Source organism: Saccharomyces eubayanus, chromosome XII, assembly GCF_001298625.1.
Source record: "Saccharomyces eubayanus strain FM1318 chromosome XII, whole genome shotgun sequence".
Lineage (NCBI taxonomy): Eukaryota > Fungi > Ascomycota > Saccharomycetes > Saccharomycetales > Saccharomycetaceae > Saccharomyces > Saccharomyces eubayanus.
In genome coordinates, this window is record NC_030971.1 from 939,990 (window position 1) to 956,180 (window position 16,191).

The 16,191-nt window shown below is 38.3% G+C and overlaps 5 protein-coding genes and 1 non-coding gene across 6 annotated transcripts; 4 read left to right on the forward strand and 2 right to left on the reverse strand.

The window, feature by feature from the left end:
- Positions 1–262: 262 nt before the first annotated feature.
- On the reverse strand, positions 263–1,519 carry ATG17 (protein kinase regulatory subunit ATG17; the record flags this gene model as incomplete). The annotated part of the gene is made up of 1 exon (XM_018366969.1): positions 263–1,519. One exon carries the CDS (start codon positions 1,517–1,519, stop codon positions 263–265), a length of 1,257 nt encoding a protein of 418 aa, XP_018220808.1.
- A 222-nt stretch (positions 1,520–1,741) lies between these two features.
- SPP382 (mRNA splicing protein SPP382) lies at positions 1,742–3,880 on the forward strand (the record flags this gene model as incomplete). Its single annotated transcript, XM_018366970.1, has 1 exon — positions 1,742–3,880. The coding sequence occupies one exon, from the start codon at positions 1,742–1,744 to the stop codon at positions 3,878–3,880; it is 2,139 nt and encodes a 712-aa protein (XP_018220809.1).
- A 720-nt stretch (positions 3,881–4,600) lies between these two features.
- On the reverse strand, positions 4,601–4,674 carry DI49_3922. The gene has a single exon. It is a non-coding gene; the product is annotated as a tRNA-Asn (tRNA).
- Positions 4,675–6,332: 1,658 nt separating this feature from the next.
- On the forward strand, positions 6,333–10,244 carry TUS1 (Rho family guanine nucleotide exchange factor TUS1; the record flags this gene model as incomplete). The annotated part of the gene is made up of 1 exon (XM_018366971.1): positions 6,333–10,244. The coding sequence occupies one exon, from the start codon at positions 6,333–6,335 to the stop codon at positions 10,242–10,244; it is 3,912 nt and encodes a 1,303-aa protein (XP_018220810.1).
- Positions 10,245–11,862: 1,618 nt separating this feature from the next.
- On the forward strand, positions 11,863–13,875 carry MAG2 (RING-type E3 ubiquitin transferase MAG2; the record flags this gene model as incomplete). The annotated part of the gene is made up of 1 exon (XM_018366972.1): positions 11,863–13,875. The coding sequence occupies one exon, from the start codon at positions 11,863–11,865 to the stop codon at positions 13,873–13,875; it is 2,013 nt and encodes a 670-aa protein (XP_018220811.1).
- Positions 13,876–14,201: 326 nt separating this feature from the next.
- CRN1 (coronin) lies at positions 14,202–16,121 on the forward strand (the record flags this gene model as incomplete). Its single annotated transcript, XM_018366973.1, has 1 exon — positions 14,202–16,121. The coding sequence occupies one exon, from the start codon at positions 14,202–14,204 to the stop codon at positions 16,119–16,121; it is 1,920 nt and encodes a 639-aa protein (XP_018220812.1).
- Between the last annotated feature and the right edge of the window lie 70 nt (positions 16,122–16,191).

The window sequence follows — 16,191 nt, forward strand, 5'->3', positions numbered from 1 at the left end:
TAAGTAAGGAATATATGTATGAGAGATAAACTCATGATAGTTGAATTACACTGTAAACTAATAAGTGCATGTTTTCTTGATGCTCCATGATAAGAGAAGATATACTAAAAGGTTGCTTTAAGAGGTGGCTGGCCTACTCTGGATCCGGAGCCTTTGTTTATTTGACGTTGACAAAATTACCATTAATATTATTTAAAACATAGCCTAATCCTGTGATATTTGCTTCGCTTGTGCTATAGCTATATACATCTCTCTTTTGCCTTTAAGGATCCTTGACGTTGTATTCAAAAGTGTATAAGGAAGAGAAATCGTCAATTTTACCGGGCCATATTGTCTCTGGAAGGTAATTCCCATTATCCGCAATAAAATTTTGTCGTTCTTTCTGGTCTTGAGCATTTAAGTCCTGTAACTGTATCTCGCAATCTTCCAATATAGTTCTCATTTTATTTGCCACTTCTTTCCTTCTCTTTGCTTCAGAAATCAAATTACCATAGCTTTTTTCAAAACTGTCGTAAAATTCACAAAGTTCTGTTGTTATTTGAATATCTTCTGTACAGGAATTCTTGAAGGTATCAATAAGGTTTGATATGTCTTTAAAGATTACCAGATACTCTAAATTTCTGTTAAAATCGCTTATTATTTCAGAGACCTCAGTATGTATTTCTGTCTTTTGTTTTATTTTTTCTTCCAGAAATTGATTCAGATTGTATATTGTCTTATCAACATCATCAATTATTTCATGTAACGTCTTAGTTATGTTAAATAACTCTTGATCATCATCTTCCACCACTTTAAACAAGTCGGCATGTTCTTTGTTTCCTGCGTTCTCCTCTTGTAATAACAGAGTTTTGTCAAAATGTTGTGTCAGAGAGTTCAAAATTTCTACCAAGTCTCTTTCAAGATCTGTTAATTCCTTACTAAATTGCTCTGCCACATCTGTTTCCAAGGACTTACCTATTCCGAATTCGCTTTGGAATTTCCGTGTTGTGTCAGCTAATTTAGCTTCAATCAATTCTTTGTGAACTTTTCTGACCATGTTCTCGTATTGAAACTTGATATTTTCTATTTGACGTTCAATTACCGGTACCTCTTTTAGTTTTTCATTCAATAAGTTGATGTTCTCCCTTGAGATATAATCCCCTAACTTAGGATGATTTGTATCATCCTTTTGCGTTCTATTTAGCTCATTGACTATACCATCCAATCTTGCTACTTTAGTATTGATTTTGTTCTGCCAGTACTTCATCTCATCAACCAGGGCCACGAGGACAACTTGATTCCATTCTTTCTGAATCAATTTCTTCCCAATACCTTCCTTGAGTATAGTCACATAAAGAAACTTGCCTTGCTCTCTCAGGCCAACAATCAAGAAATTGAGCTTAGAAATACTCAACTGCCAGGATGATATCTTTTTCTTGATATTAACAATCCTTTGATTAGCATTTGAACATAAAAGTTGAGCATCGGTCAGGGTTTTTCTAGCATTATTAACAAATTTTTTAACATCTGCTTCACTCATGGGTACGAAATATCTCGAACACGTTTCTTTTAAATTTGAATCTCTTATTGAATTTTTGTTGCTTTCAACAAATCATCACTTTAGGGATATCTTTACGATTTTTCAGGACTAAGTGCTAGAGCGCATCTTTATTATGTACGGTATCAAAACAATAACATAGATTCAGTACGAACTACATCGATTGGGAAGGAAAAGAAAACTTTTAACCTGGTAAAGGACTAAATGGCAGATTCGGAGTCCGATAGTGGTAAGGATTTCTTATTTAAAAGAAGAAGGATTGATCCCTATAATTTCAGCGATGAAGAGGAGAAAAATGATGAATCAAGCGCAAGTAATACCATGGAATATGAAAACGGTACCTTCAATATGAGTAATAAAAGCAATCCGGTGGACTCAAAACTATCAAAGAGATATGGTATCGGTGCCAAGTTACTATCGAAAATGGGATATGTTTCCGGAAAAGGGCTTGGTAAGGATGGTTCTGGTATAGCGACGCCGATCGAGACTCAAAGCCGACCAATGCATAATGCTGGCCTAGGAATGTTTTCAGAAACTGTTGCCAGCAACTATCGTAGCGAAGATGAGGAGCAATTAAGTTCCGGAGATGAGATGGCAGAAGGCGTAAAGCAAGTAAAATTCAATAAGACTTCGACCGAGATTTTAGGTGAGCCACCGTTTCATGATTCTGTCGATATAACTATAGTACGAACACTAAGAGAGCTGAAAATAGCTGGGGTACAATTACCCGAGAAGATAACAAAGGAATTGAACCCTATAAGTGAAATACCGAAATCGAAAAAGGATGTATTTTTGAAGACATTACAAGAACTACTGAATATAGAAAAAAGTTTGGAAACTATTTATGATCGTACCTCTCCTTTGGAACTACAAATTAAAGAATTAGATGAGCAAATGGCGCTCCTCTCTGATTTAGAAATCACTTTGAAGGATGAGAGTAGACACAATACACTCTTTGACAAATTTAGTGCAGTATTAAAAATGTCCGACGACGATCTTATAGACAGATTAGCTTCTAATCTATTGAGCAAAGAACTGCTCATAGAGTTGGACTGGGATCCTCTAGAAAACCCAAACAGTAAACTCGACGAACTAACTTTGATTATAGAATTGCTAACATATAGAATGGATACGGCGTCGAAGTTTTTAAACAGGACACAAACTGCTATATTTAAAATAATATATCCCAAACTTGAGAAATTTTGGAAAGAATTTGATTTAACAAAATCAAAAATCGATAATACAATTACATTGTTACTGGATTTTGAGCAGGTATTGACTTTTATTGAATGTAAGAAACACATTATGGAGCAGTACATTTATCCGAAACTGTTATTTTCGCTGGACAATTGGGAACTTCAAGATGAAGAAGGGCTTGTTTCACCAAGAATCTGGGTTTTAGACTTTATCGTTCTGATTGATGATAGGACGAGGGAAGTAATTGTAACAAAGATCGAAGCCAAGTTTTTTTCTTACTGCCAAAATTGGTACCATAGGGAATCATTTTGTATATCCAGTTCTGATATAATATTTATTAGGGAGCTTCTGGGCGAATCGAAATATTATCAAATTCTAAACAAGGAACTTCTTCCCAAATTTCTAGATGAATTATGGGAAAGACATAACGATCCTATATTTGAATTAGAAGATTGGAAAGTAGAAGATGATGTTAATCGTGAAGAAAAAGAATCAGGCTTCTTTTATTTTGTAAGGAAATTGAGAAACTATGCATATTATTTTCATCCTAAGCAATATGAACTGCTGATACGAGGAACGTTCAATAGTATAAACAAACTTCTTTATCAATGGCATATCTATTGTTCGGTAGAAGACTTACACAGGTCCAAATGGTGGCTTAATTGGCTAATCAACGTGATGTTTAAAGACCGTTTACCGACAGAAGTAGAGCTGTTAGAGATTAGAAAGAGTTATGAAATATTAGTCATGTCTGACAGCTTTCATGTTAATAGATCTACCCTAAATGAAGATTTTGATCTAAGAAAAAGTTTGCGAAACGTGACGGAAATGCAAGCAATTGGCGATGATAGTAAAATTGAACACGAACCTACTTATACTATACAGAACATTCCGCTTACAAAAGTCTCTAGTTCATTCAAGGACGTAGTGGAAGACTATTGCCTGGAAAAAGGTTATCTGATTAGTAAACTATCAAACAGGTATACTCAATTGCCATATGGCCGGGATCAAGATAGTGTGGTCCCTTTGTTTGAAATTCGAAGCGGAAAGAGAACGGTAGCTGTGGCAATAAAGGATGACGTTCTTTGGTTAGAAGATTCCGACGGAACGTTTACGCCAACTTATTTATGGGAGCTAAGTATATAAAGAAATTCCATTACAGGAAGTCTCGAGAGGTAAAAAAAGCACTTATATACTACCAACGAAGAAAACAATTGATAACATTGATTTATTACATACGTATAACAGTTTGAAGTCCACTCTTCTCTAAAAAGGAAACACTAGTTGAAGCGCGCCGAGTAAGCGTTCCTATTCGATTGTCATTATCAATTTCTTCTTGATGTATTTTGTTATTACCAATTCTGTTAAATCTATCCATCTAACTCGTTCTGTTTCTAGTTGTAAGAAGCCAGGTCAGATAGTCTCCTGCTCTTTGCTCTTCATGGTCCAGTATTTTACCCAAAAATTTGGTGACATTAACTATGCAGCTAAACAGACTACGATTCTAACCAATGCTAAGCCAACAACGGCAAGGGGAAGCTTATACTGTATTTAGTGCATTTTTTGAGTCTGAATGGAAGGGGAGTATAGCTATTGTAGGTTTCGTTTTACTCGGCATACAAAAACAAGATTTGGGAAATTCAGGTACTCTGCTCATAAGGCATAAAATATTGGTGCTCAATATTCACATGGCATGTGAAGTTGCTTCCAGCTTTCAAATGCTCTTTAAGCATTCCAAAATTTCGAAGTTCAATTAAAAGCTGAAAAGCAGTTTCACACCCTCACTGTACTCGATACCAATCGCAACCACCATTGTATAGGTGCTATATATTTTAATGTATAAATACATAAAAATTTGCAAAAAAACGACCCCAGTGAGGGTTGAACTCACGATCTTGCGATTAACAGTCGCACGCCTTAACCAACTTGGCCATGGAGTCTTTTTTTACGATTTATTCTGGCTTAGATTAGGTACCCTGAACATCATAATAGATCGAAGCTGGATAATACAGCATCTGCTGTCAAGTACGTAATTTAAACTATCCATCTATTCATATTTATATGCTGAATCTGGTGATTAGTGAGGATGAAGTTAAAGACCCATTAATTTATTATGAATCAACATATAAGGAGATGTATTATGTCTAAAGTCTTTAAATTCCGCCCAGAATTATGTACGCAGTCCGGTTGTGGTTCTATAGACGGAACTACTTGGTAATGTTGGAAAGGTATACGTTTTTCGTCGTGTGTGGCAGCTGTTAGTTCTTCGATTCGCTGTTCGGTGTTTTCTACCAATATTGGGATTTCATCAAAGCAGAGCACTATTAGAGGATAGGCTTGTGTATGGCATGTTCTACAGCCAACACATGCGACCATAGTGCTAATTATTCATGAGTCGGAAACAAAGAACCTTGGTAGAAGAGAAACGATGTTTTATTTTGTCCACTAGAGAGCGGGGCTTGAAAACTAGATGAAGCAAATTTACAAAGTTAGGCCTCTAAGCGCAAATGAAACTATATGAGAGAGCATAAACCTCGGAAATCAAACAACACTATCGGTAGCTCTACTATGAAAGCTCTAAGGAAAGGTAGCGTTGTTGCTTCAATGAAAATGTCTCCAGTTTAGTTAAAATTCTACACATATGACACACATGCCGGCGTCACAGTTTTGATGAACCTTCAAAAGGCCTGTCGAGCCACCGTTAATGATTTGATGAACGTTTAGTAGTAGACCATAGCCTATCGCCACTACCATTAGTATCGACTCAATTTAGCCGTGACAAATAGATCAGGTTAGGCGTCACTAGTTTAATCTTGCTATGAGCCATATGCTGAAACTGATGTTGGAACTTCATAAAAGAAAAAGCACTGAYGCACAGTTTCACCCCTGAATTTGGAGTCGAAAATAGTTTCTTGATGTCCTAAGACTAGTTCCATTAGCTCTAATCTTACATGAGAGCCGAGAACTAGGTAGACTTTTTAGTGAAGAAAGCTGCGGTTTTCATTCCAATACACTAGCCTTTGATAGCCACCTGGAAGAGTTCAATATTGAAATCATATTTAAGAACCATGCAAGATTCTGTTCAAAAGATTCTAGACATCACGCATACATCTAAAATATGCCAGCCTTCTTCGCTTGTTTCCTGTATGAATCTTATCCGATGGATTCAGCTGCAGCCTTCATGTCAACGAAAACGGATGGACCGCAGTGTCAATCTCAGACTCATACTCCATATAATGCCAGTAACAGATCCGGTGTCCAGGATCCTACGTTATGCTTATTTGCAGATATCTGCAGCTGTCTTATATACTTCTGGTTAATTGTTATTTTTTATTGTCTGTTGGATCGTCGCTTAGGCCGCAACAGCGATTATTTAGAGAAAACATTAGCACATCGTTTAGATGGAGCAATGCCTCAAAAATTTAATCAGCGCGTGTGAGCTCTATTAGTTGCATTAGTATTACGATCAGATTATTGCTGAAGGCCTTCAGTGTCCCTATATTCTCCGCTTCGGTCACTGTGATGTGCAATTGAATAATAGCTTACCTCCAATAGCAATAAATAAAACGAAAAGCATAGAGACCAAAACAAGATATACATGTATCGATATAATAAAGGGTCTCCTCTTGAGAGAACACCGCAGAAACGAGTTAGCCGCCACGAGAATCGGCGTAACAGTATTGAATTACCAAAACTGCCACCTTTGAACACAAGAAACTCCTTTTTAGATGATTCTGATAACGGAACAGATAACGTCTCAATTGGCTGGACACCAATCAGTGACAATCAGCAATATCCAAGCCCGATCCCTCAAGCTTTTACTTTTGCGTCTAAACATCATATAAGAGGGAACGTTACAAGTTCGACAGAATCTACACCCAAATCAGCTAAACATATGAAAGAAAGGCGACCACCACCGCTTTTACATACCAATGAAACATTACTCTTAGGCTCACCCATGGCTTCTCCTGGATCTTGGTCCAGAGAAAGACCACCCAGTAGGTTACCTTTTGTAGGGGATCCAGAAGTACGAGATTACATAGACGACACGTCTAACCATTCCACAACCTTAAAATCACCATTTGTCAATGACTTTAGTTCACTTTCTATGAAATCTCCAACAGATAGTATCAAATGCCAGAATCGGTTTTCTGACGAATTTAATCCTCGGCATCATGAAAGAGAGAAAGCTTTGCCCCCCATTCCTTCCTCTACCACCCTTTTGCTATCCCCCTTTAACGATGAAGATTCAGAATTTTTCACCAAGCCACCACCACCTTTATCAACCTCCAGAAACATTAGCGGACATAGCAGAGTATCAGAGAGTTTAGAAAGTGTTTACTCGGATTCAGATTATACTTTTAATAATTCGAATGCAAGGCAAAGTAGTTTCAACTCCTTACTGGGCGCCAAACCGTTGGAGCTAGCACCCAGCATTACTGCCCCAACACAACCATTTTCTATCCAATCAATAGACGAACACAAACTTTACCAATGTGACAATGTTCACAAACTATCCGGTATCTACGAGTGGATTCTAAAAGTCTATTTTGAATGGTTTAACGAATGTGTGTTCACGAAAATCGACCTCTTCCAAATAGTCCAGTTACTGTTAGAGTTCCAGATGCCCAAGAATTTTGATCAAGATACAATAGACTCTAATGTCGATAATATCATGGCTTCTCTTATTGCACAAGAAGCGGTAAGATTTGATATAATCAATGATGAAGAGATAGCCGTGGTAGTAGCTGGCCTGGATGTCACTGGTGTCTTCACAGAGTTACTACCGTGCTATTCGTTCATTGATAACACCTATGGGCCTACCAATTCTTCAATCTGTTATTCTAACGTCTGTACATATGGACAAATCTCGGATTTTAGAAAGGAAATAAAAATTTCTGAAATTATAAATAAATCCGTCGGACTTTGGACGGAATACTGGCATTTGACACCTGAAGATTTGGCGGAAATCAATCCACGTGAAGTTCAGCGACAGAGTTTCATCTTTGACCTGATCATTTTAGAAGAGAGATCTTTGAATATGGCTACCGCAGCCGTGGAAATCTATGGGAAACGGTTCGACACGACTTTACTTCCAGATGAGCCTGAGTTCAAATCTTTGGCATTTGATATCTTTGAGCCTCTGATACAGTTACATACTGAATTTCTGTTGACACCAATTTTCTGGAAGCTGAAAACAAGAGGTAAGTTTATTGATGGTATCGGGAAAATCTATTCAAAATGGTGCGCTGAAGCCAAGGATATATATTTGGATTATGCGAAGGCTATGGCAACCGTTCACGAAATTATAACATGGGAGAAAAAAAACAAGACAAGATTTGTTGCATGGCTTAAAAATATCGACAATTCTGTTGAAATTACAAGATCTAAGATGTATCACGACGTGATTTTTTTCGGTGGGTTTTTCAAATCTTTACAGAATATGCCCGTGACTTTACGTTCGATACTGAAAAATACAGACCCTTCTATGGAGGATTATGAATATCTCAAAATAGTCATTAAAGATGTAGAAAATTTGAACTTTGAAGTAAATCAAGTTCACGGATTGGCGATTGACCACAGAAAATTAGTGAGATTCTCAAAACAGTTAGTATTGAGCACTAATAGTAGTAATGCAGCAAGTTATGTAAACGTTGGAGGTGGTTCTAATACTGGTGAAGGTGATGCTATTCAGGACAAGTTAGCCCTTGGATTAACTTATCCTGAAAGAAAATTGATACTGTCCGGAACAGTTTACAAAAAGAGGGAACTATGGCTGGATCCAACTCCTGTGTATATTGCATTACTGGACAATTGCTTACTAATTACGGAAGAAATAAATAAAGGCGAATCTCAAAGATATAAACTTATCGAGAGACCGATCCCCATAGATTACCTAAGTCTCGAGAAAAGAAGAATTGCGGAAGACAATACACTGCCCACGAGGAGTTACTCTCAAAGAGAACACAAATCACCTATACATTCGTTTTCGACACCCATTAGTTCAATGAGGCCTTTACTCAGAAGCTCTGGAAATCATGTATCAACAGCATACGGAGACAAAAAAACGAGTAGCACTGAAATTTCTAACGCGAACCCAAATATTAATGAATTCACATTCAAAATCAGAAATACTGCTACAGGCGAATCTTTTAAATTCTATACAACTACTGCAGAGGAACTTAGCCAATGGGTCGGTGCTATCATGGAGTCATTTAAGAAAAATTCTGAAAAGCATGAGGTGAATCCGTTTGAGTTTACTGTGTTAAGTTCTGAATTTGGATATTTTGACAAGGACGCGCCAGTAAATTTACCTGTAGCTCCAGAAGGCTCTGAAATCGATGTAGCATTGAAAAGGTATGCCCAAAAAATAGACGAGGATCCATGTTCGTGGAGTAAGACTACAAGGATAATGTGTTGTGAAGATGTCAAATATGAAGGTAAAGTCTACCTACTCGTAGCTACTATCGACGGTGTCTTTATAAAATGTAGAGACGACTATAATCACGGATTTGTGAAAATATTGGAGACGAATGATGTCAAAAGAATGGAAGCCAGTATTAAATTGGGGCTTTTGTTCGTTTTGGATAGCAAAAGACTGTGCTACTTTAGCATCTCGAATCTGCTAAGCTCCTATATTAAAGAAGATTCTCCGGATAAAAGTTGTATTGTGGGAATAGTAATCAAAGATAAGGTACGATTTTTCAAACTCGCTGATGATTTCGGTAATTCCAAGCATCTGTTTTTTGAGAGAAAGGGGAAAATAGTTATATTGACACCCGAGTTTGATCAATTAACAAACAAAGTGAAGTATTTTAAATTCTACAAGGAGTACAAGCTTCCTAGTTCAAGTAACAACATTCTAAACAATGAAATCGAAGATATTACGATATTGAGGAAAAGTTTTGCAGTTTGTACGAAGAAAACAGTCATACTTTATCAAGATTCGTTCGAAGATAACGGGATAGTTTTGCCATCTTTTTTGAACGACAAGGAGATGATGGCACACTTAAGGCATCCCCACCTGAATAATCTACCGTTCAAAAACGTGATGGACTCGAAGAAACGCACATCTAAAGAATCACTTACCGAAGAAGCCAAAAAGGATATTGCTACTTGTAAAGCTATACCAGTGAATTTTTTCCAAATCTCGCAATCCAAATTTTTCCTGTTGGTATACGACGAAGCTGTAGTTAAGATAAACTGCTACGGTGAAATGTCAGATTGGAGAAAGGACATTCTACTGTTGGATTTTTGTTGCACTGGCGCAAGTTTTCATGAGAACCATTTGATTCTCGTTGGCGACAATTTAATACAAATATACGACCTGAAAAATATCCATCAAAACCTGGGCGAACTAGCTCCTATCCAAATAATCAAAGGCAAAAAGATAAAGCTAGCTAGTTCAGAAACAAAAGAAAAGACAATCCTTGTCTTGAGTCATCCAAACATACTTAACAGACAGCTGTTGGTTGCGTGTAACCCTGTAACCATCCTAGATCACAAATAATATAACATAATATAGACATTCAGAATGGCAACTATCGTTGTAACAATATATGTAAGAACCTAACATGATAATTATGCTTACGACAGTGTTATACTCACTACTATTGTCTTCGCCAATACAAAACTCTTTAGAAGTTACCCTTAGCAATCTCTTACCGAAATACCACGTAGTGCTTTTATAAGCACTGACTAGATGGATATATTAACATAATAAATATGACCCAGCTAGAGAGATGTGGGGTACTTGTAATGGATATAGACGGCTTGTGCCATTGGGTGGTGTTACCGCTATTGCGTTGCCCACTTCTAGTATCCATTTTATTCAGGCAGTATGTATTCGGATGACATATTAAAAATGGCAAATTGCGTACTAACAACATGAGTTAAGCTTAGTTCTCTAAATGAGTCGATAAACCTGTATATAATACTTTACACAGTACTGGTAAACCTTTTCCTCGTTACTAATTCCTATATAAAACGATCGGGACACAGCAGTTGGAAGGGCCTTCATGAATTTAAAAATTGCATTGTTATTGTCACCGGAGGAAGTAAAGGACTTGGACAAGCTATAGTATCCCAGCTCCTTCGAGACTATAGCGACCTGACCATCTTGAATGTCGACATATGCCCGTCATTGTTACAGAACTCGCGTGTAAAGGACCTAATTTGTGATCTAAGCGATGAGCGTGAAGTCACATCTTTACTTCATTTATTGAAAAGAAAGTATAAAGATGAAATCCGATTTATTGTGAATAACGCTGGAGTAAGAGCAAAGTTCGCTGATTTCAATTGCATGGAACGAGACGATCTTGTCAAACTATTCGCAATCAACGCATTGGCGCCCGTCCGTTTTGTTCAAGAACTGGCACCAAGCAAACACTCTACGAGACAGTGTTATATTGTCAACATCGCAAGTACTCTGGGGATACTAACGCCGGCCAAAGTAGCAGGCTATGCAGCGAGCAAAGCGGCCTTGATAGCCTTCCACCAATCGTACAGCTTTGAATTACAAAACGAAGGCGTAACGAATATCAGGACACTATTAGTGACACCAGGCCAACTGAACACAGCGATGTTTGGAGGATTCGACCCGCCGCATCAATTTTTTGCCCCTGTGGTAGACGTGAACCATCTGGCCGCCAAAATAGTTAGTTGCTGCGATCTGGGCCGCAGGGGGCAGCTCAATGAGCCCTTTTATTGTAGTTTTGCCCATCTCTTGATGTGCATACCTTACTCGCTACAACATATCATAAGAAGCATATCTCGCATGGATCGTTGTCTTCCGGATGAGTAGAAGAATATGTACAGTAAATATAAATTCTATATATTAATCAAAGCGAGCAGGCTTATTGTGTGCTTAACTTCCTTTGTATCGGCATTGTTATTCACGCCCTAAAGCGTCTTGCATTTATTTTTTAATTATTAATAATGTGAAAAGTGCTCGTTCATGACCGTTCTAAAAAAAAGGTGATGAAGCAAACCTTAATAAAGAAGGACTCTTGAGAAGCCACGTGTGGAAGGAGGATCAATATCTTAGATCACCTTTTGATGTGGATTGCAGTGCACTGGTATAGAGGGATATAGTCGCGGACTTTTGCTAGTAATTTTCACAATCTCTGATGGTCGAACTGGATATGCAGAAGAAGGCAGGTGGTGGCAGTGTTAGTACTGAAATGGACGCATTGAACGCTACCAATAACAATAATAAACCAGGAGTTCCAAACACTAAGAGAAATGTTGCAAGTAGAAAGAAATCTGGGAATAAGGTACCCAATGGAAGAGATAACGCACATAATTATCATGGACAAGGTCGTAAGCAGAACAATAAGCAGCACAAACTAAGAGCGCCTTATAAGGAGACTTCTACTGATATAAATGATCAAGATATAGATTTATCTATACAGGAGGAAATTCTCGGTGGTAACTTCAAACTAAGAGGCAGGAGAACGCAAGTTTCGATTAACCATTTATTAAACTTCCAACTGCCTGAGGTCGAAAGAGAAAGGAACAGTTCTTCCACTAATAAGAAACCGACTAGAAGACGTGAAGAGCACGTGCACCTACATGGTGACTCGTTTGTCAACGTAAACTATCGTCTTTTAGTGGATGATCGTTTTGACTACCCAGAACAAAGCAATGATCCCAACATTCCTGTGGATCAAGAAAAGATTCTCAGAGTCATAGTACCAAAGGGTCAGAATTGTTCTATTTGCCTCAGCGAAGAACCGGTAGCTCCAAGGATGGTTACCTGTGGTCACATTTTTTGTCTAAGCTGTCTTTTGAACTTTTTTTCCATCGAAGAAACCATCAAAAATAAAGAAACTGGATATACAAAGAAAAAGAAATATAAAGAATGCCCTCTTTGCGGAAGTATTATTGGCCCTAAGAGAGTAAAACCTGTTTTGTATGAGGATAGATTTGATGTCGCCAGGCTGCACAATAGACCTGAACCCGGTGCCACCGTAAACCTACAGTTGATGTGCAAGCCGCACGGTTCGCTATTACCTTTACCAGTGGAACTACACCTGGATCCGCTAAAATGTGGCGATTTCCCTCCTGCAAGTTTAGGATCGATTAAACATTACGCGCACATCATGAAATGTGATGTATCGTATTCTTTAGAGCTTTATCAAAGGGATATTGATGCTATCCAAGAGCAATACGAGATTGACAAGGCCATTTATAATGATAGTGGAAAATTCGTTAAGCGGTCTGTTGAAAACATCAATGACCAGATCTCGACTTTACTAGCAGCAACTACTGAGTCAAACCCAGCTTCTAACGATATTAACGACGGCTTGGCAAATTTCCATTTCGATGATGATATTTTGAGTAAGTACGATGATACATCTGCTTATTTCTTTTATCAGACTTTGGTGGCATCATCTACAAAATACTATTTATCTCCATTAGATGTAAAAATTCTGCTGACTATTTTTCACCAATATTCCAAATTTCCAGAGAATATCGAAACAACAATTGAGAACATACATTACGACACAGTGGTTACTGAACAGTTGATTCGCCGCTACAAGTACATTGGCCATCTTCCAATAGGTACTGAGATTGCTCTTGTAGATTTAGACTGGCGTAAAATACAGTTCATCCCTAGAGAAATTTATGAACAGTTCGCTCATGAATTAAAACAACGTCGAAGAAAGTTCACGATGAAAAAGCAAAAAGAAGACAAGGAAAAGAAACTGTATGAAAAAAAACTGGAGCAAGAACATGCTGAGTTTTACAGGAAGGAAAATGGAAACCCGCTTAAGTTTGAAGATTCTGTACAGATGGCTACCAATTACGATTCCATTATGAATTCACCAATCCCCTTAAATTCATTAGGATATTCCGTTCTGGGGTCACAAGAAAAGGTTTCCTCTGTCCCTTCAAAGAAAAAGCCTTCCCATACGGAAAGAACAATTTGGGGAACGTCAATTGCAGTGACAGAAGATGAAAGGGCTTCAAAGGAAAACAAGGAATTTCAAGACATGTTACTGCAGCGGATGAGGCAAGAAGACGTTCCGGATGCCACAGATTCTACCGATTCTCCACCCACTAGTAATGGCAGAAAGGCCAAGAAGAAAAAGGGGAAGGTCATGCTATTCAGCAGTAACCATCAAGCTCTCGGCTAGCGTGTCATAGTATCATCTACCTTGAGTTTTCATCCCAATAAAAAAGTCCAAAAGACCACTCTCTGCCGTTCTAGAACAAAACATTATATCTTTACATATAATTACAAGCGTTAGTGCAAGTAAATAATACTTCATATATCTTTTAAATGCATATATACCATCCGTCATACTATTCATGATGCCGTTACGCGTGATATTTCACTTTTGGCCAGAAGCTAAAAACAGGTGATGCTATTTTCAACTTGGTAAATCTCGAAGAAACTAAGCATAAACACCTATTTTATAAGAGTAAACAACAAATCATATACCTCAGGTAAAGACACAAGATGAGTGGGAAATTTGTACGTGCATCTAAGTATAGACACGTTTTTGGTCAGGCAGTCAAAAAGGAATTGCAATACGAAAAACTTAAGGTTACGAATAATGCTTGGGACTCTAACTTGCTGAAAACCAATGGTAAATATATTGCGGTGAACTGGAACGCTTCCGGAGGCGGTGCCTTTGCTGTTATTCCAATTGGAGAAGTGGGCAAGGCCCCAGACCAAGTGCCTTTATTCAGAGGCCACACCGCGCAAGTCCTGGATACGGATTTTGATCCATTTAATGATCGTAGAATTGCTTCCGGTTCTGATGATTCTAAGATTGGTATCTGGGATGTCCCGGAAAACTACAAGTTTCATGACCATGTAGACGAAAATGGGGACCCAATTGATATCAAGCCTGTGAAGTTTTTAACTGGTCATGCAAGAAAAGTTGGACATGTTCTTTATCACCCTGTCGCCAAGAATGTATTGGCATCTTCCTCAGGTGACTACACTGTCAAGCTATGGGATGTGGAAGCTGGGAAGGACCTGATCACTTTGAAACACCCTGATATGGTAACATCCATGTCATTTTCGTACGATGGTAATCACCTAGCCACAGTGGCCCGAGATAAGAAATTGAGAGTCTGGAATATCAGAGATGAAAAAATTGTCAGTGAAGGGCCTGCACATACTGGTGCAAAAAACCAAAGGGTCGTATGGTTAGGAAACTCTGACAGATTGGCTACCACTGGTTTTTCTAAACTGAGTGATCGTCAAATAGGTATCTGGGATGCCTTCAATCTCGAAAAGGGAGATCTGGGTGGTTTTTATACCGTTGACCAATCATCAGGTATCTTAATGCCTTTTTATGACGATGGTAATAAGATACTTTACTTGGTAGGTAAAGGTGATGGTAATATTCGATATTACGAATTCCAAAACGATGAACTGTTTGAATTGTCTGAATTCCAGTCGACGGAAGCACAGAGAGGGTTTGCTGTGGTTCCTAAGAGAATGGTAAATGTCAAAGAAAACGAAATCTTTAKGGGTTTTAAAACCGTCGTTGATCAACGTATCGAACCAATTTCATTCTTCGTTCCAAGAAGAGCAGAAGAGTTCCAAGAGGATATCTATCCAGACGCACCATCGGATAAGCCAGCTTTAACCGCCGATGAGTGGTTTTCTGGTAAATCCGTGGAGGGTCCAATACTTGTTAGCATGAGATCCATCTATGATGGTTCTGTTCCAAGTTTCCACGAAGCTAAAAAGCCTGAAGAGGCATCTACCCAAGCAGAGGATCCCAAAGTTAAAGAAGCAAAGTCCGTTAAGAAAGAGGAGAAGCCACTTGAGGAAATCAAAAAAGAAGAGAAGCAAGAAGCTCCTACACCACCAAGTTCTACCTTCTCATCTTCCCCTACGATTAACCATGTGTTGAAAGAGGATACGTCGATTAACAAGCTGCTAAAAAAGTCCTCTGATATTGATGAAGTCAATCGCGCAGAAGATCCATCCAGAGATACTTCCGGGTGGGAAGAAGCTGATGATGAGCCAGCTCCTGTTAAAATCGAAACTGTTATTACCCCAACTGAAACTAAAAAGGAGAACCCAGTTAAGGTAGAATCTCCAAAGGTAGCAGAACCAGCACCGGTATCAATTGCCACAGATAGAAACCAAGAAGAAAAGACCGCAGAGAATGAAAACTCTCCGGCTCCTTCATCTTCGACTACCACGACTATTACCGCTACCACGGCCAGTACCAAGGAATCTTCTTCAGCAGCTAAGGCTTCTACCAAGTCGTTAGGCTTAAAGCAATCTGTTGAAAAGTTGTCCACATTGGTTCTGCAATTGGAAGATGTAATTGATAAACTAATGAAAGCCAACCTTGACAAGGATGAACGTTTGTTAAAATTGGAACAAAGGATTAGCGAATTGTCCAAATGAAAACAATCGGATGTCTTTTTAATGATAAAGCAAAGTCAAACAATTTTTGTGTATGTTGATTAATTGTAGT